Genomic DNA, 27,745 nt, shown 5'->3' with positions numbered 1-27,745 from the left:
TTTGCGTATGTTTTGTCCCTCACGGAGGCACGCGTATACCACTTCTATGCGATCCTACCTTCTATAGCGCCCTCCAGACTATGCGCGTGAATCGCGGGCGAAGCCCACGATTCGCGCACGAGTGTGGAGCGGGCTTATGACTGGGGCCTTCATGCCTGATCCAAAGTGGCTACCGCGAAAACCGAAATTCGCAAATTGCGGGGATCTTTCTCTTTTACTCCAACGAAGGCGTAATTAGAGTGACAGAGAAAAATCCCCGCAATTTGCGAACTTCGATTTTCGCGGTTATAGCCCAGATGGTCAGCTAGGCTACAATCTTTAAGACTTGTTTACACTTTGATAATTACGAGTGATTGCTATTCGAATGAGTAATTGAAATTGCTATTCTATGATAAAGTCATTAGTAATTTTTAAACACGTTTGGGCGGCTATTGATTACCGATTAGCGACAGCGACGTAGAATGATTAGGAGCGGTAGCACCTGTTGACCGGCCTTACAAAAAGTACTCGATTCAGAGGCCCTACCGCCAACATCGAAAATCGTTATCTGCAATATCTGCTTCTCTATCGCTCGAATAGGGCGGTAGACCTTCTGAGCAATAAACCCGGGTACCACTAATATAAGGCCCCGTACATATTGGGCCAGTCTCGGGGACGCATTTATGCGTTAAAGGGAGCAAGTGATATTGCCATCTCATTCTACCGCATGGCTGCGTCCCTTGGACTCGCCTGCGTTTGCCCAATATGTACAGTGGCCTTAACAAACCACTACCAAAAGTACAAAACTCACTCGCTCCTGGACAATTTTACCTGTTGATAAAAAAATCTCCGAGTTTTTGAATTTAGGTTCCTAAATAATCTTAAACTTAAATGAAAATCAACATATAAAATATAAAATTTTATTTCTCCATGTAACACTAAGTTTTTATTTTTCTTATACCAATATGTTTGTTGTCTATATAGTTTTGTACAATTTACAATTAAAGCATATATTTGTTAATATGATTCTGATTTAATAGTAGTTAATATAATTATACAGAAAATAGAGCATATAAAGAACTAATTATATAGAGAATCCTCTCTATATGGCTCTCTATATCCACTTACATATCCATGTAAGTACCTAGTAGAAACAGCAATACTCCTAACTGTACATCGGTGGACCTTATTACAAAAGGCACAAGTTACAGCAATGAACAGTTAACAGTGTGGTCGATGGGACAGTCACAACGAAGGCTGTAAAAATATCTGACACGATCTTATTTGTAGAGCCATAAAATCGTGTTACATATTTTTGCGGCTTTCAAAGAGCAACATATTATTGCAGGTGACTGTACCTAGAAAATATATCTAAATTAATGAATAGTTTGAGAGATGTTGTAAGCGTAAATCAAGAATAGAATAGTAAGAAAAAAAGAAAAGATTATCTAAAGTTAGGGAAAGACTATGTGACTATCTAGTATCTATTAATGGAATTTGTATTGTCAGTCATGTTATCAAAAATTATATTATACCTACTTATTACGTAGGGACGGACAAACCTTAAGATATAAGCATACAAATAAAATAAAAAATGAAATTAATTACCTACTTACATTACACACCTACATTTACGTCTTGTGGGTCATTGCACATTGCCTAGTGTACATTTAAATACGGAACCCTAAAAAGTATAGGTAGGTATAAATTCTTTTTTTTTTTTCAACGTAAAAAAAATATAAGGCATCATATTAAGGCAACATACGAATATTTTTTTATCACAAATTTCTTGAATTTAAACAAATGATATAATAATTTCGTTACACAAACGAAGTAGTTCATTAATTGAGATCGTGCACGTCTGGTAAATCTATAAAATTAGGTATAATGTCTAATACTTAATATAAAATTAGAAATAAAATTCATAATACAATAACACATTTCGTAACGTAAGGCACTCCTGTTGCATATACATAGGTAAGTAGGTATATGTATTTTTTTATTATTGAAAATACTGAAAATTGATTAACTATTAACTCGTGAATTAATGTTAAAAATGCAAGAAATCATCCAATACATTCCATTCAGTCTTTTCATTCATTGCTACTTACACAAAATACCTACTATATCATCAATGATGTTTTGCCTGCAATATGACTGTCTTCGCTTCTAGCCGAAGAATCATAGATCTTATATTGATGTGTAAAGTCTAAGATAAATTCGTACTGGTTTTCAAAAGTTGTCGTCTGAGAATTCAGTTACCACAAAAATATGGCGCCGTACAGCGCCGTCTACTGCATATGTCAAACTCAGGCGCACGATTTATCTTGGACTTTATTTACATCACTTCTACAATCAATAACTCATTGCTTCTAACATTATTTCATTTGCTATTAAAGTAAAAACTTAATGGTCTTAAATGGCAGTTCTTATTCTTTTGCGCTTAGTGAATTATTTATGAAACACAATCACGTAAATTTTATTACATAATTTACATAGCAGTCTCTAAAGGTTGACTATACGTTCTGCTCGCTTCAGTTAAAGGTAAAGAACTAGACTCTGTGTTATCGTCGAACTCAAAATTAGTTTCTAGTAACGCTTCAGATTTAGACCTTCCGACTAAGCCTGGCGTTGGCGAGGCGTCGAATTCTCGAGACAAATCTTGGGGACTTGAGTCGTAACTTGGAATGTGGTCGGAGAAGTCTGGAGTATACACTGGTAGATGCGGTGGGCTTGGTAAATTGTCTTCGTAATACTGCTGTTGATCTGCAATTGAAATTAGAAAACGTGAATGTGGTTTCTTCTTTAATAATGCAGACAGTTCCCGGTATAAAATCAGGTAGGTAAATCTTTAACTGAGTATTTTTAACTATCGTTTTATATACGAGTATCTTGTTTTAATTATGTGTGTGCATTTTGTGGTAACTCTGATTGTCAAAAGTTGACGTTTGACAATTCAGTGACCGCAAACCATATGATAGTTACGTATAACAAAAGATATTTTGTGAAACTTACCAGTAATAGGCTTTCTCTGCCCAAATGTAGTAGTTGGCATGGCGCCTGGTTGCGGCTGCTCAGGCATTTTCGATCTCAGCTCCATAAGGAAAGATAACTTCGGTTGTGTGCCAAAGTTAGGAGCACCATATGGACTATACTTTGCTTGTCTCTCTAACCCATTGTTCAGATCTGAGGCATCTGTTCTCCCTCGCAAAGGCAATGTGTCCGATGTGAAGTATTGCGAATCACTTGTGGGAGACAATGTGTCATCATCTTGGGGAGATTGCAGACCACCTGGATGATGTATTATGGGAATTTCTTCAGTGGTTACCGTATTCATTGAGGGAGCACCACTGGTCGCGTTCGAATTGTCTCTGTAGCCTTCGTTTTTGTATGCCAGATTGTATGGGCGGTTATTATTTTGTGGGACCGAATACTCTGGTGATGCCGGTTTTTTTATAAACGTGCTGTGCTTCAGTTGCATAATGTTCGGGTTAGGGTTGTGAGCTTCATAGATATCATAACTTTGGGTGTCTTCCATGGAAGAATTGAACTGACTTTTCTCCATAGACTCCATGGAGGCCGTGGACGCAAGCATCTTTCGATAATCGGAGCCTTTGGTTAAAGTCTCCGTTGATCTAGTACTCTGAAAGAGACCATATTTTTGTTAGTTTTATTTTAATTTTTCTGTAAAATGGCTGTTTTCGCTACCAGATCTAATTAGCTCGTACCATTTGAGTTAGTTTTCTCCTATAAGTATTGTCTGGAAAACCTCCGTTGATGCTGCCGATGGACCTGACAGAATGGAGTGACTGCCTAATTGAATTGCGACGTTCTAGCCTCTGGACATGTCTGGAATTTGAAATGTCGTGAAATTAGGTACCTGATTTAATGAATCGCATAATGTGATTAATCAGTTAAATGAGAAAATTCTTACCGGTGTTTAGACTTTGAATACCAGCAGACCAAGGCTGCGCCAACCAACACAACAACTAATGCCAAAATACCAATAAAAGCCACCGCCAACATATCTCCTTGCCAGGCCATGGGGTCTATTGTGATCTTTGGATCTGTAACACCAAATGCGAATATAATAAAATGAAAGTTATTCACGACAAAACAACAAAAACTTAACTAACACATTGTCACATAAACGTCACAAAACCACTTCATAACGTAAAGGTTTCCACTCAGCTTGGTGTCAAGGTACCTTGGATACCTTGATGCTGGTCTTCCGTGGAAATCCTTCCAAAAATGCGATATATCTATACTCTATACAAATAAAATGTGACGTCCCACGGGTAAAGGTACCTTATGGCGGTTGGCGCTTACGCTATTATTAACGTCGTTCCAATATTATTGCGGCGCTATGCGACGTATGTGCCAGTCGCCATAAGGTACCTTTTATCGTGGAACGCCACAAATAAGCTCTTGTATCTTACTAAACTATAAGATACTTATAGTAAAATTTAGTAGGCATCTGAAATCTACCCCTGTACAAAATACATAAGGAAAATAATCTAGAATATGACACGTGCCGAAATACCCTGTTTTAGTTTTGATTCTTAACTAAAACTTACCAATCTCACAAATGAAGGCATGTTTCTGGTTGCATTCAGTAACTTGAACACTGGAGATAGCGAACGAAGTGCATTGCGTGAGATAGTCAATGTGTTGCACCCACACGCGGTCGCCATATTGGAAAAATTGGTTTTGGGCTTGGATGAAGTTGTACAGTGCTTCGTAGTTGCCAGACACGTATGGTAGGGATGCGTTGTCAGACTGAAATGATAGGACATTCATTTTAGTTATTTTGATTAAGTTTTTTGGAAAAGTACGAATTATTAATTAATACTGACAAATTATTAAAAAAAGAAGTGCGCTGAACAAAAATTTTAACCTTCTTTAGCTAATATATAACTAACTTCACCATATATTATTCGTTCATTTTAAGGTCTTTATCAGCTGTTCTACGAGTATTACCTCACCAATTGTCGGTTTCCGAGATCAAATGCGAGAATTAAAATTTCCTTCCACTTCTTTTAACAAACTGTGCTGTTATTTTCCCCCGTCAGTAGGCCAAGCACATGATTTGCGCGACAGTTTCTCGCCGCGAGATAGACTACCCTAGACTATTAATTAAAGAGGGACGGGTAGTCTATCTCCGGCGACATACTGTCGCGCCAATCATGTGCTAGCCCGGCTGAAGAGACAAAAACAAAAAGTTGATTTACCAAAAATGACTCACCAAACAAAAGTTGCTAGCGTCAGCAAACGTCATTGGTGCCCCGATGTACATGAAGCACGTTCCGGCCACAGCGTCCCAACCGGGTGGGCACTTGCCTCCTCCAAGCACTGTCAAATTGTTCATGTAGTACGGCCTGTAGTCCACTTCCAGTAAAAGTGGATTATCGGATTGATCTCTAATTCGGCCGGCTACGGCTAAGGTCTCGTTGTAACTCCAATAGTTATGTTTGGCGTCAATGCGAGTACGCCAGAGCTCCAGAGCGCTGTAAGATAAACGTAATTATAATGGTGTTCAACATTTTTATAAATACAGCGAGTACCCACAACCTCCACAAACAAATATGAACCTTGACCAGTCAATTAATTCCTAACCTTAAATGAGATCCGATTAGAAGGACCACATGACAGGAAATGTAATAGTTAATAGTTAGATGACATTAGTTAGCTTACAGCGTAGGGTTAACAAGATCCATCGAAATATCAGGTTAAAGCTTTCTCGGAAATAAAAAAAATATCGACGATATAAATACGTCTGGATAATTTGTCTAAACAATTAATAAACGGTGATTTTGTTACCATTGACCAATTACCCCAATGACCATAGTTTATACTCGTATGTATAGTATGACATACTCTGAGAGGTAAAAAAAGTGAATATGGAGGTATGTCATATTGAACAAGTTTTTAATAAGGGATAAAACAGGATTTAGTGAAAAAAAATGTTGAAATATCAATATAATATGATTACCTAAAATGCATAGGTATGGTATAATGTTGATCTAAAGAAGTTAATAATTTGGTGCTAGATGATGATGAATGACGTGGTAAGTGATGATGATTTATATTTCTTTTTCAACGAAACTTACCTTATCGCATTTGGATTATAGTCAACAAAGCTATGGTCCGGCGCAGCCATGCAACAGAAACATGCAAATCAGAATTTTATAATATAGGCCAAAGGGGATATTAAAATTTTTGAATAATATCAATATCATGCATTCAACTTTACACAACAGTAATTTGTACTTAGTGTTCTGGTCTTTTAAAAATGTCTTTCGGAAAGACTTTCTCATAAAATTTTGACTTTCGAATTGAAAGTACCAGATTACCTACATACTTACATAGATCTATTAACAGTAATCATTTCGTAATCGTTGTCGGGATTAAAAAAAATATTATCCACATAATGTTGTCCTGCGGTACCCGCTACCACCGTTGCTCGCCCTTCGCGATCTAATGCGTAATTTCTGAAACGATGTGCAAAATACTTTATAAATAGTTATAATTTACGAAACATCGGTGTAATGTAAATGTAATTAAATTACACAAATATTCTATAAATATTTATTATAACATATTACTTACTTATAAAATCCGTTGTGAGACGTAGTTTGGTAAATAGGCAGTCTAACTTTATCAAAACCAGCCACCTCTAGGATTCTCTGGCCGGTGTTTAGATGAACGTAGTTGTGTGTGAAATTGGAGACAATTTGACGCAGTACAATTACATCCTTGAATGGTACATTATTGCGAGTGAAATAATTTCTATATATTGTGACTTCTTGGTAGGGTGATGATTGGCGTCCTAATAACATAATAGAATAATTATTAGTACAACTGTTATTGTACAAGTTTGAAAATATAAAAAAAGATAAAGAAGAATATATGCACCTTCTACTTTAAGACTTGGTAAGTCGTGATTTAAGAAAAACAGATTATTGTGTATCCATCCTCGTAACGAAGTAGCAGAACTTCTGGAGTCAGCTCTCAAAGCCAAGCCACCAACATTGCCGCGTACCAAGTTATGCTGAAAATGTAGTTGTGTTGATTACGATTTTTGAAACTTATTTTGTAAGAGAAAGAGTACATTATTGTAGAGGCTCGGAAGTAGCTACTTGCAGGCTGAGGATTCGTTTTAAACGGATGACCTTGGGAGTCCGTTTAGTTGAATCCGAAGTCAGCAAGTTGCCTTCCAGCCGAGTCTAATACAGTGCTTTTCTCAAAAATGGTGCAAGAAACATAAATATAATATACTTAGTTTAAGTGCATAGACTTACTCGGAATACAAAGGTCTGGGTATTTTGGACGTCAAGTCTCACTGCGGCTTGGCACGACGTAAAGTTGCCATAAAGTTTGAGACAGTTATCTACAAGTTCATTTCTAGTAATATCGACAAGAGGGTTTACTTCGCCCACTGAAGTATAACTTATAGCGCCATCTCTGTTCTTTGTAAATACACTGCTAGATATATTATGATGCACGTCACGACCTTAAAGAAAAATACAAATGTTCATAAAAGATTGAAATTATGAAAATAGTGCTATAATCTAAGTATTCAGTAATAAACATAATACACTTACTGAATCCAATAGAAGATATAGGCAGGGTGACTATTTCAGCAATGAATCCATGAACCGAGGATGCGCCATTAGCGAACAATTTTATACTTAAACTGGCCCCGGCAGTCTTAAAAAGTTTCTTTTCATCTGGAGATCCATTTTCTAAATATCCAATTTGAGGAGCTGTTATATTGTAAATATCTCCGTCGTATAAAGTTAACGAATCTCGTTTTCCGTAGTTCATTGTATGATTGAACAAGTTGAATTGCAGAAGTCTAAATCCAAATGGTTTTACTCTGTACATGCTTTTGAATATTTTGACACAATTTACAGGATTGTTGTCATACTTGTAATAAATAATGACTCTCTCCTCAACTGTAATAACTTTGCTACTGTCGCAGATATCAACGAGAGAAAACATGTGATACGGAAGATTCAGATCCTTTAATGGTGTAAAGCTGGACTCTTCAGACTCCCTACCTTCTCCAGTCATCGATATTGCGCTGAGCCCTTCACCTAAGACATCATTTACAGTATTGAACATCATGTCGATCGAATCGGTGGGAGACACAATGTTTATGCCGTGATAGGCACACTGACTAATGTTTACGTTTCTTATTCGTGGATTTTTAACAATACTTTGAATTGCAGGTGAGCGTTCATTGTGAAGAACACCAGCGCCAGTTATGTGAACATGTTCTAAAGCACTCTCTACTTTCTTCATGGTTTCGTGAGTATGATGATCATGAATTCTATGTTCATAAAGAGAATATTCGAATTCGGGGTAAGCAAATCTTATGCCTCCCCAATATTCTAAAGACTCGTCTAAATTTCTCTTACCACAATGTATGAATACGTATTCAGAGTCCCATTTACATTCATGTCGATGACCGTACAGCTGTCCATTTAATCTTATAGGGCAGTCTTCATAACGTTCCTCAGTACCAACACATTGCAAAGGCTCGGGCCAGGACCATATGCGGGATAAGGAGTTGCTGTGATATTCTACTCGTCTGTCGTGTGCGAAGAATACGTTTATTGGATCAAAGCCTAGTTCTCTACAAACCACTTGAGCATTTCTTTCAGTAAAGCGATTGTCACACATAGGTACCCATTGCAATGTGGTACGATTGTAGTATTCTAAGAAACCCTCGTGGTTTTTCTCCAAAAGGTTATCATTGATTGAACAGTTACGCCCCGTGCATAGTCTAATGGAGTCTTGCACCATGAGAGTCTCTAATTGCCTTTTTTGTTTATGGTTGTAGGAAGAATAGTGGTTGATATCCCTCTTTTCAATTCTGTTACTTTCAGCATTATTTGATATTCTTAGTGGTCTCATTAATATAGGCAACTGAGCATGGCCAATTGCTTGGAGTGTGCCCATGACCAAAATTCCAACATCTGGAGGAAATTCTAGTATTACGCCTGGGGTAATAGTTAGTGTTACATCGGGCATAACTGTTATGTCCGACTTTACTATATATGGAGCAATGCGAGCTTCAATGGTAAGATCTTGCGTGAGTCGGCCGCCAAGGTTATTGACATCTATGGGGGTCTGAGGGCTAAAGGAAACTGATAAACTAGAATCAAAGTTATCTTCTAGCAAGTACGGTAAATAAGTAGCAATAGCATGATTGTTCCAATCATCAAAATCGAATATTTGTCTTTTTATTTCTTGTTCATCCGAACTTCCCCACCAATTTTCGGTAACGTCTAGTAAATTATTTGTCTTGGCTGTTTTGATACCAGCCAGCAGAGTATATTGTAGATCGTTCTTGCCAAACAAATTTCTGCTGACTTTAACTTTCTGAATTCCTTTAAAACCGAGTGCATACGTGGGATCAGTACTTTTGACTAATGAACCTCGAGTTAGTTGATACGCAGGTTTGTTATTTTTTACTTGATTATAAATGAACACTGCGTACACGAGTCCCATGATTTCGCTTTGGCTATCCATAAAGAATTGAACCATGAATTGACCATTGTTCCGTTCAATCAGGTTTCCGTCAACTTTCATTTTCTTTTCCATACCGCGAACAGCGATGCATCCAGTTTTACAATTGTTATTAGTAAATACGTTTTTTGTTACGTTAACTTCTGCAAAGTGGCCATCAATAGAGAGACCAAAATTTTGATTGGAGCGCCAAGTGTTATTGTTCATATAAACCGAATGTGTGAAATTTTCATTATATTGCCATACATAAGGCAGACTTATTTCAAAACCTCCTAGTTTATTCCGTTCCACGGTATTGTCTTGAAGGATATAGTGATACAAGTTATTAGAACTCCTCAAATCACGGGCGAAGTGATAAATTCCTTTTCCGTTGTCTGTTATCAAACTACTGTTAATCATAATCGTTATCTCGGTTATGTTGCTATCGTGAATATCCCAAAATGGCGTATTGATATACACAGCTTCTTCTTTATTGTGTGCTATTTCACAATTGATAATTTTAATGGTTTCGTTAGCTTTTCGTAAAAAGTGATCACCAAGCTCGTTTAAGTACCTGTTGTAATACAGAGATCTGATACCTTTCGTGTTACCTTTTATTTTGGTATTAGCAACTTGAAGTGTTGGCACCGGTCCTTTGACAATTCTATTTCGTAGATTTTGTACAGGTGCAATAATAGTGCTGACAACGAGCACAACACCTCCTAGAGCAGTCTTTCCACTTTCATATGTAAGCACGACACCGAAACTGTTGCTTGTTGTAGGAAATGTGGATAGATCACGATCAAGACACCACTTTGTACTAGCTTCGTTTATATTTTGTGAATCATATATGCATATAATTTCTGTCGAAAAATTGTGGATCGGGTTTAAAAGTTGAAGTCCAAGAACATATCCTGGATTGCATTTGATGTTGTACGTTTTTACGATATTTTCATCGTAATGTTTAGTAAACACAATATGCCGCGTTTCTCCGTTTGCTAAACTTATATCGGTTTCAAATTCAGGTAACATGATCGGATGGTAATTTGATTCGTCCATATTGAAGCCTGGATCTAAATTAAACCAGCCAGCAATTTCTCTTTGTTGCAAGCCGGGTATGTGAGGGTTGTGAGATATACCAGCAATGTTGTTATTTTCTATGACTGAACTATACACCTTCAAGCCAAGTTGTTTGAAGCTTATACCACTGCCTCTATTATTACTGAATTCTGAATTACGAACGGTATTTATAGCGTCAGCACCGTACAAATCGGAATATATAATACCTAACCCATCATGATAATTGTTAGCAATTTTTACACTTTCTAATCCATGTCTGGCAAAATCCAATTGCAGTGCAGGTTTGAAAGTATTAGATGAATAATCCAGAAGTCCCGCTTTTTCGATACTGACATACTGTAAATCTGATCTTTCTGAGATAACACTGAACCTTACTCCAGCCCAACTGGTTTCGTAGCAGCGAATTCCCACATCATTTTCATGAGAACACGAATTTTCGAAGTTTTCCATCGTTTCTGCTTTACACTTCGTTATATCATCATCGAATTCCGTACATTCGACGTTAGATAAAATAACATCTTCAGTCATCCCAGCAGAAGGTATTTCACTTGGTTCGAGGAACCAATCATTAGGATTTAACGCTAATCCAAGCTGGTGACAGACAAGAGCAGCATTGATTACATTCCATTTATAATTACAAACGGTACCCCACCTGTCATTAATTCTTACTTGCAGTCTTCCTTCATGCTGCGTCCTGCCACCCAAGAGTCGAATAGGCACTATTGGTTCTGAATATCCTGGTGTAGTTGGTTCGACTTCTGGATCTGTTTCGTAAACACTGTCGTTCGTCATAATGACTTCTTCTTTAAGAGTAAATGTTATATCACTGGGTCGCTTCCCTCTTGCATCTAATTTTCCTGCTATCATCATACCTATAGCTGGAGGGAACTTTAATGTAACTCCGGATTGTATTACTAATTTGCCGCCAGGACGTACATTAATATCTTTGTCTACATCGTATTCTCCGGGTCGTAGTATTTCTATCCCTTCCACTTCTCCACCAACCGTAAAAGTACCAGGAATATTAAATTGTGGGACATATAGTTGATTATAATTAATTTGTGTTGCACCAGGATTGCTACTATGTAGCAAATAAGGCATGTAACTAATCTTTGCTAAATTGTATCGGTCTTTTCTGTGAAATAGTCTATTATAGACTTTTTCTTCTTCGCCCGAACCGAGCCAGTTGTATGTGCAATTTAAAATTTTGCTTTGATCTTCAACATGAGAACCAATCTCATACTGTGCCTCAGGATTGTTAATAATATTCCTGTACACGTCAATATTGCTGGAAGCTAGTACAATTGTGGCAGCTACTCGACTTCTCGGTGTTAAACGGGAAGATACTCCTTCCAGGGGTTCAAATGGTTCCCTCACTTTATTGTCTCTTAGATAGTTTCTGGAGAATAATATGTACTGAAGATCGCTGTATGGCGATAGTCCCAAATTCACCACAAAAGGTCCTTTATTACCAAAGAAATAATTGTGCTGTATGTTAAACTGAGCAGGCAGTATTTCGAACTCCTCTATGTGTTTTCCCTCCATCCTATTTAAGATAACAAGAGCACCGTATTCACCATGTTCGAAATAATTATATTCTATTCGTCCAATAATATTTAGAGCTGGTTGTATCTTTATAGGCACCTTCTGACTTTGGTAAAAACGATTGTGACCAATTTGTAAATTTAATGGTTTCTTTGGCATGATCAATCTCCAACAGGTAGATATATCGATTGTACTTTCCATGCTCATATTAAACCAATTTCCAGTAATATTGATCCAACTGTCTCTACAGAAATTACCATGTAAAATACCCACATCAAGATTCTTAAATATCTCAGAATATTCAATAACCGTCGTTTGGTTTGTTGGGAGGTATTCAGTTTCTTGAGTATTATTAATCCATACAGCGATACCGTAGCCTTGGTTAGAACTCAATATGCTTCGTGATATGTTTCTGTTACCACCCGTAACTGTTATATTTATACCATCGCCTTGGTTAAAAGAAATTCTACTTTCAGTTACATTCACATCTCCAGCTCCATTTACAACTTGCAATCCTGCTACGTGATTGTTATTTGATATCGATGTTCGGTGTATATGGATTTGCGATCTTAAATTTTCTATAACTACTCCTCTGCCATTATTATCAGAAATAATTGTATCAGTCACATTTAAATCATACACTTTGTTCACACCTGAAGTCAGTCTTAGAAAACCCGTTATATCGGTTCTTGTATTAGCTTTAAATCGTACATACATTCGGTTTCTTGTCGACGTCACACTCTGTGGTCTTGAGTAGTTTCTCAAGCTAAATGATACTAGAAGTTTATCATTCAGAGTTAATCCGTCGTAAACAAATACTTCTCCAGTGTCATTGCGACTCGTTATAATTTTAAGAAAGCTTAAAGTTAAAACATGATCAGCTCTCGTGTAAAATTTCTGTTCACAATCTCGTTCCATATTTGAATATCTCGATTGTTCTACAGTCATCTGTATAGGAAACGTCTGACTAGGTGTAGAAGCCATTGTACAGAGATCAAATATTTCGCTTCGATCAAACTTCTCGTCTATGTTCATTTCATGAACAACATATTTTACTCCGTCCCCACCGTTATCGTGAATTAAACAATTCTCAATCTTGGTCATGCCGTACGTAGAATTCACATAGACACCGTAACCTCTATTGTTTTGTATGGTGCAGTTGTTAATTACTATGGGCGCGTTTGGTGACGTCACGTTGATTGCGTTAAAAGCAGAGTTGGATATTTCAATGTCTCTCATAACTGGCGGTACCCCTATTATATCTAAAGCACTAGTAGCATTATTATCCCTTCCTAGACCAGCGTTTCTTACAGTGATATGCTCGAGTCTCGACATGGATGTAGGTACGTATAAAGTGTTAGCAGCAGTAAGAATTCTTTCATATACTGCATTTTCAAAACGTAATCCTCGCCAATGTCTGCCAGAATTGCCGAGTTCATTATCATCGTGATGGGGCGAACATTGAATAGCAAGGTCGGGATGGTAATCGCAGACACCAGAACCTAATTGACGCGAGTTCCAGTCGCACTGGAACAGGTCATACTCCGTTCCTTTACACTTGGGTTCCTCAAATAATAGACGAGCGCGTCGACCCGGTTGCCGATCCATCCAATTGTAAAATGACCCGCCCATAAAGCCCAGTTGTCTGCATGCTGTTTCCATGTCATTAATGGTCCAACTGAAAAATAAAGACATCCGACTTAATTTGTTGTGAATAACAATTGTTATACTTTTCCAAATAATATATTCCTTCATTTACTATGGGGTAAATAAATACAACAGCTACCAAAGCTACTTACTTTCTAGAATTGGTACAGACAGATCTCCATTGACCTCGATGTAACAATTGCACCCTTCCTGCTAATATCGAAGGTCCGTCGACTAGCCGAATATCAGGAATGGGTTTGCTTGACTTAGGAGGCTCTTCGGTGCTTGTAAAGGTAATACCATTTTGATTTGCACCCTGGAATGAAACAAAACATACAATTACCCTCCGCTCGAGAAAGGCTGTAAGTACAGTGTACAGGAGTGGTTAGAGGTATAGTGGTAATCAAGCTAACGGGCGGGCTGATAAGTGGTTAAGTTGCCGTAAGTAAGGCCATACTTAAGGTCTAATTAGAAATTTATTGCACCTGCCTACTGTAGAATCGTACTAGTATCTTGACCCAAAATTACGATTGCACTCAAACCCTTAGTTTCTGAAATAGTTTGTATTGTTATTTTCAGTTTCTCAATAATTCCATTCAAAGGATTAACTCAAGCGGTAACAAAGACTGACCATTGACTAGAAGAATAGACGGAGACGGAAGTACAATTCGGACACCGTTTTTTTGCAATCTCTTCGAACGACCTAACCTAGTAAGTTTCTGTAATGTCCGCTATTGCAGATTCGTATTGTATTATTTCCGTTGAGGGGAGAGAGGAGGGATGGTGTGTTTTGAGACACTGATGATAGTGATGATTTGACTTCTTGTATTTAACGTAAGTATTTAGTTGAAATCGAAATAAGTTTTTATAAGATATCAGGCAATGTTCTAAATTGAACGAGACTGCTGTTAGAATATGTCAGAGTTTAATGACATACTGCCTACATTTATAACCCAAAACAGTAGTCGATTACGGAGGTTGTTAGCAGCGTGACATCATACACACCGGCGCGATGGGCGGCCGGCATCGGCATCCGGCAACCCACGTACTGGCTATATCGACGTATACCTTTCTATTAATTTACAAAACATTTCAATTGTACTAAGGTAATCCTAGTATAATTTGACCCCGAATTCAGTAAAAACTGTGCGTATTGAAGATGACACTTATACTGGTCTGCCTGTGGCCATGTACTCCGCAAGTGATGGGATATAGCCCTGCGCACGCGTCGATGCGCCCTTGCACTTCACGCTAGATATGGCTTCCTGCCTTTTCATGCATCCCTATTCATACCGTCACGAACTGCTGGCTACCAACTGTTACAATGCGAAATTGTACAGGAATGCGACCGTGTCATGTTATGACATTCCCGGGATGTAGACAAAAGTCTGCTCAGACGTAAAGGGTAGGTAGAATTAGAATGATAATCAAAAATTTCATTTTTTTATTATCTTGAGTTGTCTTGTGGTTGGTCTTGTCTATTTAAAGTTGATATGTTTTAGCATGTCTCTATACGACATATGTATACATGTATTTTAAAGCGAACGTAAATTGCCATAAAATACACTATTTAATATCCTAAATCCTAATTTTCCTGCAGTAATGAAAAAAAAAAGATTTCGGTTTTTATTAAAGGAATTAGTAGGTATGTATTATTTAAAATAACGATCAGTTCGCGTAATTTAAATTTTAAGGCAGGTCGTCAGACGGCCGTTAAATAGTTCCGCGTGGTTAGCCACCAACGGCAAAATACACAAAAAAAATCTCACACCGACACAGCCCGCACGGCGGGTTGAAAGGACGGGGCAAGGACGCCTTTAAAGTCATCGAGATCGAGACATAATGATGACTCACAAAAAATGTTGGGTAATATAAAAACGAGTCTTTAACTCTCACCTTTACTTTCTAGTAAGAAGAGTTTTTCAAGCTAATAAGATACTTTTTATGAAAACCAATACTTGCTCATATATATTTTTGTTTTAACTGATAATATAGCATTGATTGCTTCTGCTACGCACGGCGCACTTATAGATAATACGATTCCTACATCATATACACCAGAAATCATTAAATTATCTTATCTATTCTAATCTAACAAGCTATGATAAACCGTTTACTACGAGTAAGAAACAACAAAAAATGTAAATAATCATGGTCTCTGCTCTGCCTAACGTAATAGTTAAGCGACATCTTTGGGAAGGTTACTTAGTTGTTTCTTTATATCGGATCGGATTACAAGTTGATGACCACATGGATGGAATGGAACTCCGCGCACAAATAATTATGATTATGATATTCGTCTGATCAGTTTTCTGCCGTAAATTATTAATACTTAAATACTCATACTAATAACATTTAACAAACACAGAGAATTCAACTTTGTTATCGGTTAAGTTTTACTGTGCGGCATACAAAGTTACGAAGGCTTGAAACATAAGAGATGTTCCGTCCTCGTTCGTGACATTATTGAGTGAACATCAACGGTCGAAAGATTCCAGAGTTTACGCATTAGACTTCCGGTGTACAAAGAATTGGTGGGAACACAGTGCGTGGAATTTTAAGTAAGTAAGTATAGAATAGCGTGGCGAACATGCGACGACCGTGGACGGACAATAAGGTAACTATTATAAAGCTACATAGGTATTTTAATGTGCGGCAAGGACTGTCAAGATATTTTTGTATAAGGACAGGTATAGATAAACGCTAGCGTTGCGTTCTAGTTTATGTTTTGCTTCTTTCTACGATTTTTTTTGGTAGATAGGTTGTTCTCTGTGCTACGTAATTTATTTCAGTCTGGAAGAACACGAAGCGTTGGTCAGGCATATAAAGCCCTGAAGTATGCGCGATAACGTAAATGCACCTACAGAGATACGCTTAACACTTAACTGACCATTTGTAGACCTTCCAACTGCCAGATAAGGCCTACTAATAGTAATAACCTGTAAATATGTGTAGTTTATATAGCTATGGTAGAATCATATGCATAAAATGGACATGAATATCAAAAACTGTGTCTGCGTCACACCATTGAAATGTAATTGGCCACCTATTGAACTGGGTCAAGTTAAACAAAACTATGTTAACGTCTTTCCTGTAGTCCTTCCCAAAAGATAAGGGATAACTAGTTGAATGAGGAATAGGTAAATGCTAAATCATACGTAAGAGTAGTAAGGTCTCTCTGGTAGCTCTGTGGTGGTAGGTAGGGTGTGGTTACATTTTAAAAACCGGGCAAGTGCGAGTCGGACTCGCGCACGAAAGATTCCGTACCACAAAGCAAAAAAAAAAACAGAAAAAAATGCAAAAAGAAAACTGTCACCCATCCAAGTACTGACCACGCCCGACGTTGCTTAACTTTGGTCAAAAATCACGTTTGCTGTATGGGAGCCCCACTTTAATCTTTATTTTATTCTGTTTTTAGTATTTGTTGTTATAGCGGCAACAGAAATACATCATCTGTGAAAATTTCAACTGTCTAGATATCACGGTTCGTGAGATACAGCCTGGTAACAGACAGACGGACGGACGGACGGACGGACAGCGAAGTCTTAGTAATAGGGTCCCGTTTTACCCTTTGGGTACGGAACCCTAAAAATTTAGCGACAGCGGGGTTTGAACATACAGCGGGGTTTGTACGTTGTTAGGCAACCTAATGGTTCATTGTTCTCATCTAACATTCAAAATAATATGGCGTGCTAGTGTCAATGGAATGAGAATGTGAATTCGCGCGTTGATTTGAGTTTCAAGTGGTTTTAACTTTTGGTATAAAACAATTGAAGTCCAGTTGTTGCAATATCCAGGAAACAAATTGCATTGTTTCGAAAATAATAGTCAGTAGATAAACAATACACTATATGGTTTTTGTTCTTGTTGTAAAGATAAGGACACGCAAAAAATAAATATAAACATAAAAGAATGTCACATCTTGCACGTTGGGAGGTACTTAATAACATAATACCAATGTGAAGAAGGACATTTTTACTTATTTAAAATAATATGCAATTTATCTGTCATTATCATTACGGTCACTATAATGTTATTTATAAATATTTTAAGAATCGTTTTAGCGATTTTGCTAGTTCTTTATTCCAACCGTTAAATACTCCTTTGTGTACAAGCTCACGAATCTCACGATATCACGATCCTTCCTGCTCGTCCGGCGCGGCATCACGGTAGTGTCGTGCCACCGTACAATGTGCCCAGGTTGTTAACCCAGGAGTTATAGTATGCAGTGCTAGTACCACGTTTTATATTTTATCTACAATAGGTACGCAAATAAATTAATCAATAGTCAATGTGGCAGGTCTGGTAGACACTTCATTGTGTTCATAAACATTTTAATGTTATGTTACCGGTTTTACTTTGGTGCTCTCTAAAGAAACAAAATAAAAATCAGAACCCTTATATTTTTGACGTATCCCTGTATGTCTGACAATATCTACCAAAAATAAGAATTCTTTCACTAAAAATATTTTTATCATTATCAGTATTATAGTATTATCACCAATCAGTTTATTAGTTTTACCAAGTTGAAGTTAAATTTGTAAAAGTACCCTTCTGTGTGGCTGGAATATCTTATAGCCTAATATGAATTATGATTATGACAGGTACGGTACGGAACCCTTTATTGCACATCAAGCAAGCACTTGGGCAGTTTGTGTATTTTTTTTTCAAACTCAACAAGCTATAGGCTTTCGATCCTGAATTTTACGGTGAAGTTTTTGCGATATAACTTTGTAATGAATTAGATCTAGTTAATCCATGAAACACGAACTGTGCAAGTGTACATTTGGTACGGGAACAGATAGTATCGTCGCGCTCTGTTTCAGCTCGTGAAAAGCGTGACAAAACGAGCTACTTCATCCGATGAGCGAAAAAAGTAAACCATAAACTGTGACAATAAGTTGAATCGATGGAGGCGTTTTCTTTTGCATTGTCTACGCTTCGGGATAATGACGTGCGATCGCGTTGAAAGCAACAGTTTAGTTTCCAAGAATATATTAGAAATGGCTGGATAACTTCAATTTCCTTTAGGAAATGCAAACACGAAATTCAAGTGTTTCGTGGTTTTATTTTGCCGTATCTTCTATTAACTAACTATAATACTTAACTTCATACTAATTAACTATAGTTGTAGTGAAGTTAAGTATGTAATACTTTTTGTGCCACGACTCGCTGGTCAGACTCTACGTTCTATACATAGATCAACTTATTTAGCAGATACCTATACATATAAGCCGTTCAAAGGTAACGATAATTGTTGTAATGATACGTCTCAGGACGGCCAATGATCGTAACAACAGGTGGAGAAATCGTCAACACAATGGCATTGTCCTGAATGTTTATCCCCAGAGCGTTAGACATGCATTTGCATACCTCGGCCGAGCTACATTTACCTTAGTAATCTTAGTATGTATAGCTTACGAGAAATTTATAAAGTAACATTGTTTTTAGGGTTCCGTACCCAAAGGGTAAAACGGGACCCCATTACTAAGACTTCGCTGTCCGTCCGTCCGTCTGTCACCAGCTGTATCTCACGAACCGTGATAGCTAGACAGTTGAAATTTTCACAGATGATGTATTTCTGTTGCCGCTATAACAACAAATACTAAAAACAGAATAAAATGTGGCGTTCCACGATAAAAGGTACCTTATGGCGACTGGCACATACGTCGCATAGCGCCGCAATAATATTGGAACGACGTTAATAATAGCGTAAGCGCCAACCGCCATAAGGTACCTTTACCCGTGGGACGTCACAAATAAAGATTTAAATGGGGCTCCCATACAACAAACGTGATTTTTGACCAAAGTTAAGCAACGTCGGGAGGGGTCAGTACTTGGATGGGTGACCGTTTTTTTTTGCTTTTTTTTTGCTTTTTGGTACGGAAACCTTCGTGCGCGAGTCCGACTCGCACTTGCCCGGTTTTTATGTTATTTTAACGCTCGTCGTTATTTTATATGTATTATTTAATTGGACTCCCTAAGGCCTTCCTGTTTTAGTTACATATATTTAGTCAGAATCTGAACCTTGAGTAAATGTGAATCTTAATGTTTAAGGGTTTTCCTTAACACGCATTGCATTACCACAGAGTTATTAATTATTAAAACTTTATTGCACAGTAAAAAACTAAAAAATATACAGTGACAAAAGGCGGACTTAATGCCACACGGCATTCTCTCTACCAATCAACCTTTAGGTCAAACGGAGAATTACCTGATTGTTTTGATTCACCAACTTACTATCTATACTAGCAATTGTCTAAGCCTACGGAATATGATATTAACTTAAGTAATTGAAAACTTCTTACTAAATCTCCCCTGGCGTCGTCGGGAAGGAGGGCACGACTGCGCGAACTCTTGCGCAACCAACCTCGTCTGCATACTGCACTTGGTAACTGTACATTTGTCTCATTCATTACACTCCCTGAACTTTCAAAACCGGAGCTAAAATAGATTGGATGAGGAAGATATTCAACTATTCTGACTGCAGATGTTACAAAAGAGATTCAATATTTAAACACGATGGTCTATATTTGACACTGGGTTGCAACAATAATGGCGAAACTGTATTACTTATTACAATCTATTAAAGGTTTTAGGTATGCGAGGTACATACTCGTACAATCTGTACAAAGTATATCGTATTTTCGTGTACCTATAGGTACATAATTACTTTCATTGACTTTATTTGTTGTCTAGTAGTTAGCAAGTTTCGCAGCATATTTTAAATTTATATTTATTGAGTTTTAAAATGTAGACATCAGTACTAGTTACAACAGTAAACGCATCAGATTCTTCTATGTATTCATCAAATCTGGTTTGTCTAGTTTAAACCGACATCGTTCATCCATCACTGTTTCTTCGACTAACGTTTTTAGAGAAATGTTTTGTTTGTAATCGCTTTCTTCTCATCACTGCCCTCACGGTCTAGGGGACGGCCACGGTAGGCACAAAGCGAGACGAACCAAGTACCTTACCTACCAAATAGCAGTCCGCGTGACGAGATCGCAGCGATATCTCGAGACATTGAACTCGAATAACACCGGCTGCAGTTTTCCGGCAGTTTACCAGCAAAAACATTGACTGCATCCTTTATTTCAAAATAAGTTTAAGTTAAAAAAAATACTGTAGTTCGTTTTTAATGCTTACTATTACTAGGTATAGCTACTTCTCGCCATTTCATAGACAAAATATATTGGTCCAATTTGCAAAAAAAAAAGTGTCATTCGATCCCTAAAAAGGAGTCAATAGTTCGGTCAATTGAACATTTTAGCCAATTTACTAAATTCTCAAGGAATTGATTCGCAAGGTTACACCACAATTTAATGACAACAAAGAAAGAAAACGTGTTCTGTTCAGACTTTAGGTATTGATGTAGGTAACTTTTACTTTAGTGCCTGTATAGTGTATACTTAATGCCACAAGCTAAAGAAGACGTGACTGGCTCGAATTATGCAAGACTTGTGTAGTAAGGAAGGTCTTATTCAAGCTGTAACTGGAACTGCGTTATTATATGTATAGGTATATTTGCTCGCCAATCGCAAGCAAATGACAAGGAATTGTATATGTTGTAGTCAAAAGTGTGAACTGGTCAAAAGAACTTTTAACCGACAAAAACAGGCAAAACTGCTTTTGACTGAGCATGTTGGTCAAAAGTAGTTTTACCTGAAAATCATACCTATTTCTGGCAGCAGTTTCGTTTTTAGGGCGTAGCAAAAAAAATTACCCTAACCTACCTATCTCTGGGAACAGTTTCGTTTTTTGGGCGTAGCAAAAAAAATAACCCTAACCTACCTATCTCTGCGAGTACTTTTGACTGATAGTAACAGTCACAATTACTATTAACCAATGATTTTCAGGCAAAACTACTTTTGACCAACATGCTCAGTCAAAAGCAGTTTTGCCCGTTTTTGTCGGTTAAAAGTTCTTTTGACCAGTTTACACTTTTGACTGCGACATATATATTCATATACATCTTCAAATGAACTGAATCTTTATTCACAAAATAAGATATTTATAGTGATATTTAATTAATATCCCTCTATAAGTTATTAGTAAGGAACATTTTCTAGTAATCAGTTATCTTTATTTGTCTAATGATTGTCTTATTGCAGACTCGGTGTCTCATCTTTCAGGGAATTTCATAGGCATAACAGTAGCTGATAAGAATGTGAACAATAACGGAAGTAATACTACGCCATGAATGAATCAGATATCACAGTGTCAACATATTGTGACTCACTGTGAGGAGATTGTTAAGATATAAGTATCTAATGAAAGTAGGAACATATACGCTCACCGGGCCAAAGTACCCGGTTACCTGTGCCCTGAATACTTCTGAAGGCTTTTTAACATACACGTAATGTATACTGGTAATGCGTAAGTAGGTCAGGAAGCCATTTTAATAATTATGTTACAGTGATTGAATATAGGTGACGAGAATAATATCCTCATAGATAATACACTGCGTAAATTCATATTATTGGTCACTATACTCACTATAAACAAACATGTTTTGCCCTGTCATTAATGTATCCTCTTATGAAACATACATAAGAGTTATATCTACGTACTATTAGCCTTTTGTGGTTTTAATTACAGAAGACCCTTCTTGAAAACAACTCTTGCGTCAACGTTCTTATTAGTATACCCCTATATGTATAAAATTAACTATAGTTGCCTACTAATGAGACACTGATTAAAGAAATTAGTTAAGTGCACTGTTGGAATAAGAAGCGTTTAAATGCAGCTCTAGTCGATGATTCAGAGCCGGCGTCTAAGTAGGTATTTGCATCCAAGGCTACTACGAGTCCAAGGCGTAGGACTGCGAGTTCAGTCTCCGCTACCGTTAACCGTTAACTGTATTTGTCAGGCGTAGCACCCAATTTATCGATAACGAGAAAGCACTGTTCTTTAATTTTGACAAAAGTTGTTTCTTCAGCTTTGACACACTTAAGTTAATGCGAAAAAACAGGTTCGTGTCTTACTCTTTTACTTGGAATGTTTTCGAAATATTATCGCGAACGTAGAGGGACTTCGTATTTTTTGCCGGTGAGTACAATGCCTGTCGCTTATCTGTTTACAGATCTTGACACAATTTTGATAGGAGCGGTCCTAATTATACAAGCTTGGTTTTTTCGTTTGCTGTGATAAAGCGATTCCCTGTCTAATAACTTAGATAATGTTGCAAGATTTAGGTACGTCGTTCGATATAACATCAAATCAAATCTAGATGTATACTAGTTAATTTTCAGCTAAGTCAAGTAGGCATTAGGATATTTAGGACTTTTGGTAATAATGAATATATGTAATGATAATCAAAAATAAACTAAGCAATAATATAATCCTAGTGGTCCTCGGTCAAAACAGTGAAAGTTATGCGGTTTACCCGTCATTATGGAGGAGCCATTTTCTTTAACGACCATGTTACAAATGGCTCCGACCTGTAGAAACACATTACGATTTAAATAAAATCCTTTCGGTTCTACTTAATGGCGATGGCATGGCATCTTAGATCTCAGCGGTATAACGGTCTCATTTTATGATCCATTGTATCTTCAAATCTCTTGTTTCATGCTTCTTGGTTAAGTATGAGAACTACGGGTAGGAAAAAAAAGGTGTGTCTATGTTGGTTAAGATAGTATGCGTAGGTATATTCTTCTATCAGTTCATAACGTTCACACCATAGGTGCTCACGCGAATAAGTATGTATTATTAAATCAGTCAATAAAAATAATCCATTTTCTCATCGCTAACTTCTTGTAATCGTTGCTTTTGTTTTACACCAAAGTAGACTTTTTTTATACAAATAAATTGTTTGTATATTACCTACATAAGGTGCTTAATTTCACTAGAAACTTGCTGACTGCGAAATCAAGATTCCACGCTGAAATGTAATCCGACATGGATAATTCAGTCAGTCCGTTCTGTTTCATGTTCATTTTCTATAATGACACGAGAAGTGACTTGCATCTAGGTGAGAGGTGAAATTGCAAGGAAGTTAGAGTCGGAGTGATCTAATAAGAAATAACGTGGAAACAACACCGTTTCTTAGAAGACTCGATGAGAAGATTAAGTAATCATAATCGGGAATTACGTATTGCGCAAGTTTTAATTGCATTTAATTTGATTCATAAATTATGAGTCATAAACCTTTCTTCTGACTGCACTTCTTCATCCGACGTTCACAGAAATGAAATCTGGATCATCAGTGAATCTCAAAAATATGCGAATTAGAATACGTACCAAGTTGTCGAAAATATGACAGACCATTTGACTCGGAAATCCCTCAGGATGTTTGCTATCACTAAATAGGTGGGTTCTCGAGGAGAGATTTGTCTTGCTGATTGAATTAGCGGGAGGATGTCGCATGGGCCCGGCCCGGGTCAGCCTCGGTCAGCTGCGGCGCTTTTTGACGCATCAGCTGCCTTCATTAACACGTGTTGCTCGTTTAATTATCAATGATTCACTCTTGACCTAATATAAGATTTGAGGGACTATTCCTTCATAGTTTCACCACTTCGTACTCACCGGTGAATTATATGCCTATTATTGGCACAATGCCAATGGAATGCGAAAGTAAAACGTCCCATAAGCCGAGCATTTTGATTCAATGACCCTTTATTGCATATTTTTCTGGAGACTTTCGGTACTAAAATCATAATATGCCAAATCTATGGTAAAATTGGCTAATGGGTCTGATAGCGTAGGCAGTGATTAGTTTATTTGGGTCAGAGCTGCCATGTCGGTTGATTGGCTGTAGCCACGCACGTGTTCATTGCGGCTTTGTTTTCCCCCTTCACGGATATTCTCTTTACTCGCCAGGTGAGACGGACACATGAGGGTCGCAAGTTGCGACTCACAACTCGCACAGAAGGTAGTCAGTCTATACATACGTACCCAATACCCAATATGTTAAGGAGTGTTGTGTATTGTGTAATGCGTGCGTTGAATTTTAAGTCTACGTAAACTTTTACGGCTTCATGTGATATTATCCAAAATGCATAAATCTACACGTAAGAATTATTGCAAGTTAACAACTTTGTAAAGGCTATTAAAACGTTCTTGTGTTTAGCTACTTGTATTCAAACCAAACTGTCTTATAGGTAGGAGATAATTTTATTGCCAGTTCAGTGACATCAGTGTTAGGCATAAAAGAGATATTTTGCGAAAGCAGACCTATGTCGCGCAACATAATTGTAAGTAAACCAGGGGCCAAATTCGTCATGCACAACTGTCAGATTTCGCATCCACGTCAAATCAACAGTTGATTTTATTCCATACTGAGTGTTGATTCCATCAACGGTGGATAATATCATTTGGTACAACCAAAACTCAACTCTAAGCTAAGGGTGGTTCGGTTTGGTTTGCTTGTCACCCTAACTGTGGATTGTTAATGTCAAATTTTGACATTGTACGTATTCGAGAACTTATGATTTTTCCCACATCAACGGGAGATCAACACGATACGTCAAACGTCGCTTGTCGAATAGGGGTCCAGTCTTGAATACAGTTAAAATATTTGCATTAAATATTTGCACTTGGCACACAAACAGGTGAAAAACTCAATAGCACAGGTGAATGAGTGCCACATATGTTCTTATCAGTACCGTAGGTACGTGCCGTAATCAGGACATAGTGGAATTTATCAAGTGCTTGTTGTTATCGAGCTTGCTTCGATCAATATGAGCGGACCAGTTTTTGTGGGGAATCGTACCTGTTTGTGTATTTTGTAATCACTGCAGCTGTAATAGGTACAACTTGGGCTTCCTTACTTTGTTTTATCATGTTCTTGTATGAAGTAGGCAACTTTAAAACAAGTAACGTGTCATTACGTCAAGCATAGGTAATGCAAAAATATAATATCATGAGAAGCAGCTAGTAGATGCTTGGTCTTAGTAGTATTGTAAATTTGTAAATACCTATTCCGTAATAATGATAAAATACACAAAATTACAATAATGTACAGTCGGCGTAGGTGATGATGATGAACGACATGCCGACTTGAGGACTATAGGTACACATAAAATGTCAGTAGGGAAAAGAAAAAAATACTATTTTGTTTATTTACATTATAAAATACAGTTAAGTATGGACTTCAATCCAATCAGAGTCTGATCAGATTTTTCTTGCTGAAATTGCTAATTAGACTTAATTTTTAAAGTTTTTAAACATGAAAAGCAACTAAAGTACCTACATAGAAAAATTAGTAAGTACCTACTACTACTAACAAGCTAATGTCCAGTCCTTCGTCTTTATGATTAAAGGAAAGCATTAAGGATGATAGGTAATGACAACTAATTACCAACTAATTTACTTTTGTATGTACTCGATCACGTTTATAATAAGCGCGGATTGCGGTAACTATACTTCGTTTTTTTTAGCATTAGAAATTAGGTAAACAATCTTGATGTGTCTTTTAATTGAAAAACACATTTTAAAAATAAGTTACGGCAAATACGTAACAATTATGAATCTAATACGATCATTTATATTCTCCTGCTTTCAGAAGTAATAGTCTTTGATTTTTAAAAAGCGTTTTTAAATTAAAAGACATGCCAAAATCGCTTACCTTCTTGCAAGTTCTTTCTAATGCTAAAAAAAACGAACATAGGTAGTAAATACTTTGTTGGAGCGTATTACAGGACTACTTAGCAACATACTACACAGCGTTTAGCTCACAGCTATTAAAGTTAAGCGATGCAAGCAATGTATTAAAGTAAAGTTAGTAAAGGATAAGTCATAGAAAAAAAACTTCTTTTCATAGCATTCACGACTCGTGAATGCTATGAAAAGAAGTTTTATCACGAGCAACTTACCACAGCTATCAATCTTCCGCGCACGGTGATGCCAATCATAGGTGCAAATCGCACTTCAACTCCCGGCTCCACGACCAGCTCCGCTTCCCTTTCCACCAGCAAGTCATCTCGGAGGAGGTACGGACTACCTTCGCTTTTCCATACAGTTCGTCCGCCGGCCACGATCCCGCCCGCCAATTCCGTCAATCCCAACGACTTGTTCAACAAATAAGGATCCGTTTCACTGTATCCCAACTCTTGTCCACTTACGCACACCCAACACAACACCATCAACACTGCCGTCCTCCACTTGTACTTTGTGTCACTGAATTGACTATGTCTCTTCTGAACTCCCGTATCCTTACAGCACTCCATTTTGCTAACTGAACATAATATTCATTTCACTTTTATTGTCGCTCCTCACCTGCCCGCAACCTATTTTAACACCTATCCAAACATTGAACAGGTAAAAATTACACGTAATAACTTAAATCATCTTCAGTATTTAGTTATAAATAGTTTTTATCGTATCAATTGTAAAAACTGTATCAAAACAATTCATACCGAAACAAAGGTGGGGTGGAATTACAAGCACGTCAAAGAAAAACCTAACGAAAACGCGCGCCACCGTGCGACCGTTGAACAAGTCGTTTGGCCGGTTTTGAGTAGTTTAGTTTCCTCCCGCTGCCCTCCCTTCTTCCCTCTCGATTCAAAGCCTCCTCCCTACCACTACGCACTCTGCGGCTCGACCAGTCGCAATTCGCATCGTTGCACGCACACATATACAAACTTGCGTTCTTTAAGTTGCTAACACACTATCGCACCGCACCAAGGTCATTGTGGGACGCACCCATAAGTAAGAGGGAGAAAGAGATATCGCTTTCTCCCTTTTACTTATGGGTGCGTCCCACAATGACCTTGGTGCGGTGCGATAGTGTGTTAGCAACTTTACATTGCACTTTCATTCATTCGTTCATAAATCCCAGTCTACACTGATGAACTAAGGGCCTCTACACACCTCACCATCATTTCATTCGATTTGCGTTATGGCCTCTACATACATACACACGCACAACACAAAAAGTGGTTGTCTGTCTGTACAGTCGGACGGGCGCGGCTAGCCGGCTATTACTCTTTTGATATTCATTTATTAAATTTATATTTTCACATTGTGTTGATTA

At 37.5% G+C, this 27,745-nt stretch overlaps 1 protein-coding gene across 2 annotated transcripts; it reads right to left on the bottom strand.

Annotated features, from left to right (window-relative positions):
* Positions 1-885: 885 nt before the first annotated feature.
* Positions 886-27,302, bottom strand: LOC134663692 (protein bark beetle). 2 transcript variants are annotated; one of them, XM_063520142.1, is made up of 14 exons: positions 26,586-27,302; positions 13,920-14,083; positions 7,584-13,798; positions 7,281-7,492; positions 6,895-7,030; positions 6,589-6,808; positions 6,345-6,470; positions 6,090-6,119; positions 5,225-5,486; positions 4,557-4,758; positions 3,914-4,046; positions 3,708-3,828; positions 2,995-3,622; positions 886-2,745 (listed from the first exon to the last, which is right to left on the bottom strand). In XM_063520142.1, exons 1-14 carry the CDS (start codon positions 26,937-26,939, stop codon positions 2,471-2,473), a joined length of 9,078 nt encoding a protein of 3,025 aa, XP_063376212.1. In that variant the 5' UTR covers positions 26,940-27,302; the 3' UTR covers positions 886-2,470. The 2 variants fall into 2 exon arrangements, with proteins under 2 accessions (XP_063376212.1, XP_063376221.1); XM_063520151.1 differs by lacking the exon at positions 6,090-6,119 and having other exon boundaries at positions 26,586-27,301.
* Positions 27,303-27,745: the final 443 nt, after the last annotated feature.

This window comes from Cydia fagiglandana, chromosome 1 (genome assembly GCF_963556715.1).
Source record: "Cydia fagiglandana chromosome 1, ilCydFagi1.1, whole genome shotgun sequence".
Lineage (NCBI taxonomy): Eukaryota > Metazoa > Arthropoda > Insecta > Lepidoptera > Tortricidae > Cydia > Cydia fagiglandana.
Note: the sequence above shows the minus strand (reverse complement) of the source record. Positions and strands in the feature narration are given on the sequence as shown.

Excerpts from the sequence above, each read along its gene's own strand:
- LOC134663692 (XM_063520142.1), bottom strand. The coding sequence starts at position 26,939 with ATGGAGTGCTGTAAGGATACGGGAGTTCAGAAGAGACATAGTCAATTC. Across the intron at positions 6,471-6,588 it reads TCTCACAACGGATTTTATAA|AAATTACGCATTAGATCGCG; the intron begins GTAAGTAATATG and ends ACATCGTTTCAG. Across the intron at positions 5,487-6,089 it reads TATAATCCAAATGCGATAAG|CGCTCTGGAGCTCTGGCGTA; the intron begins GTAAGTTTCGTT and ends TTTATCTTACAG.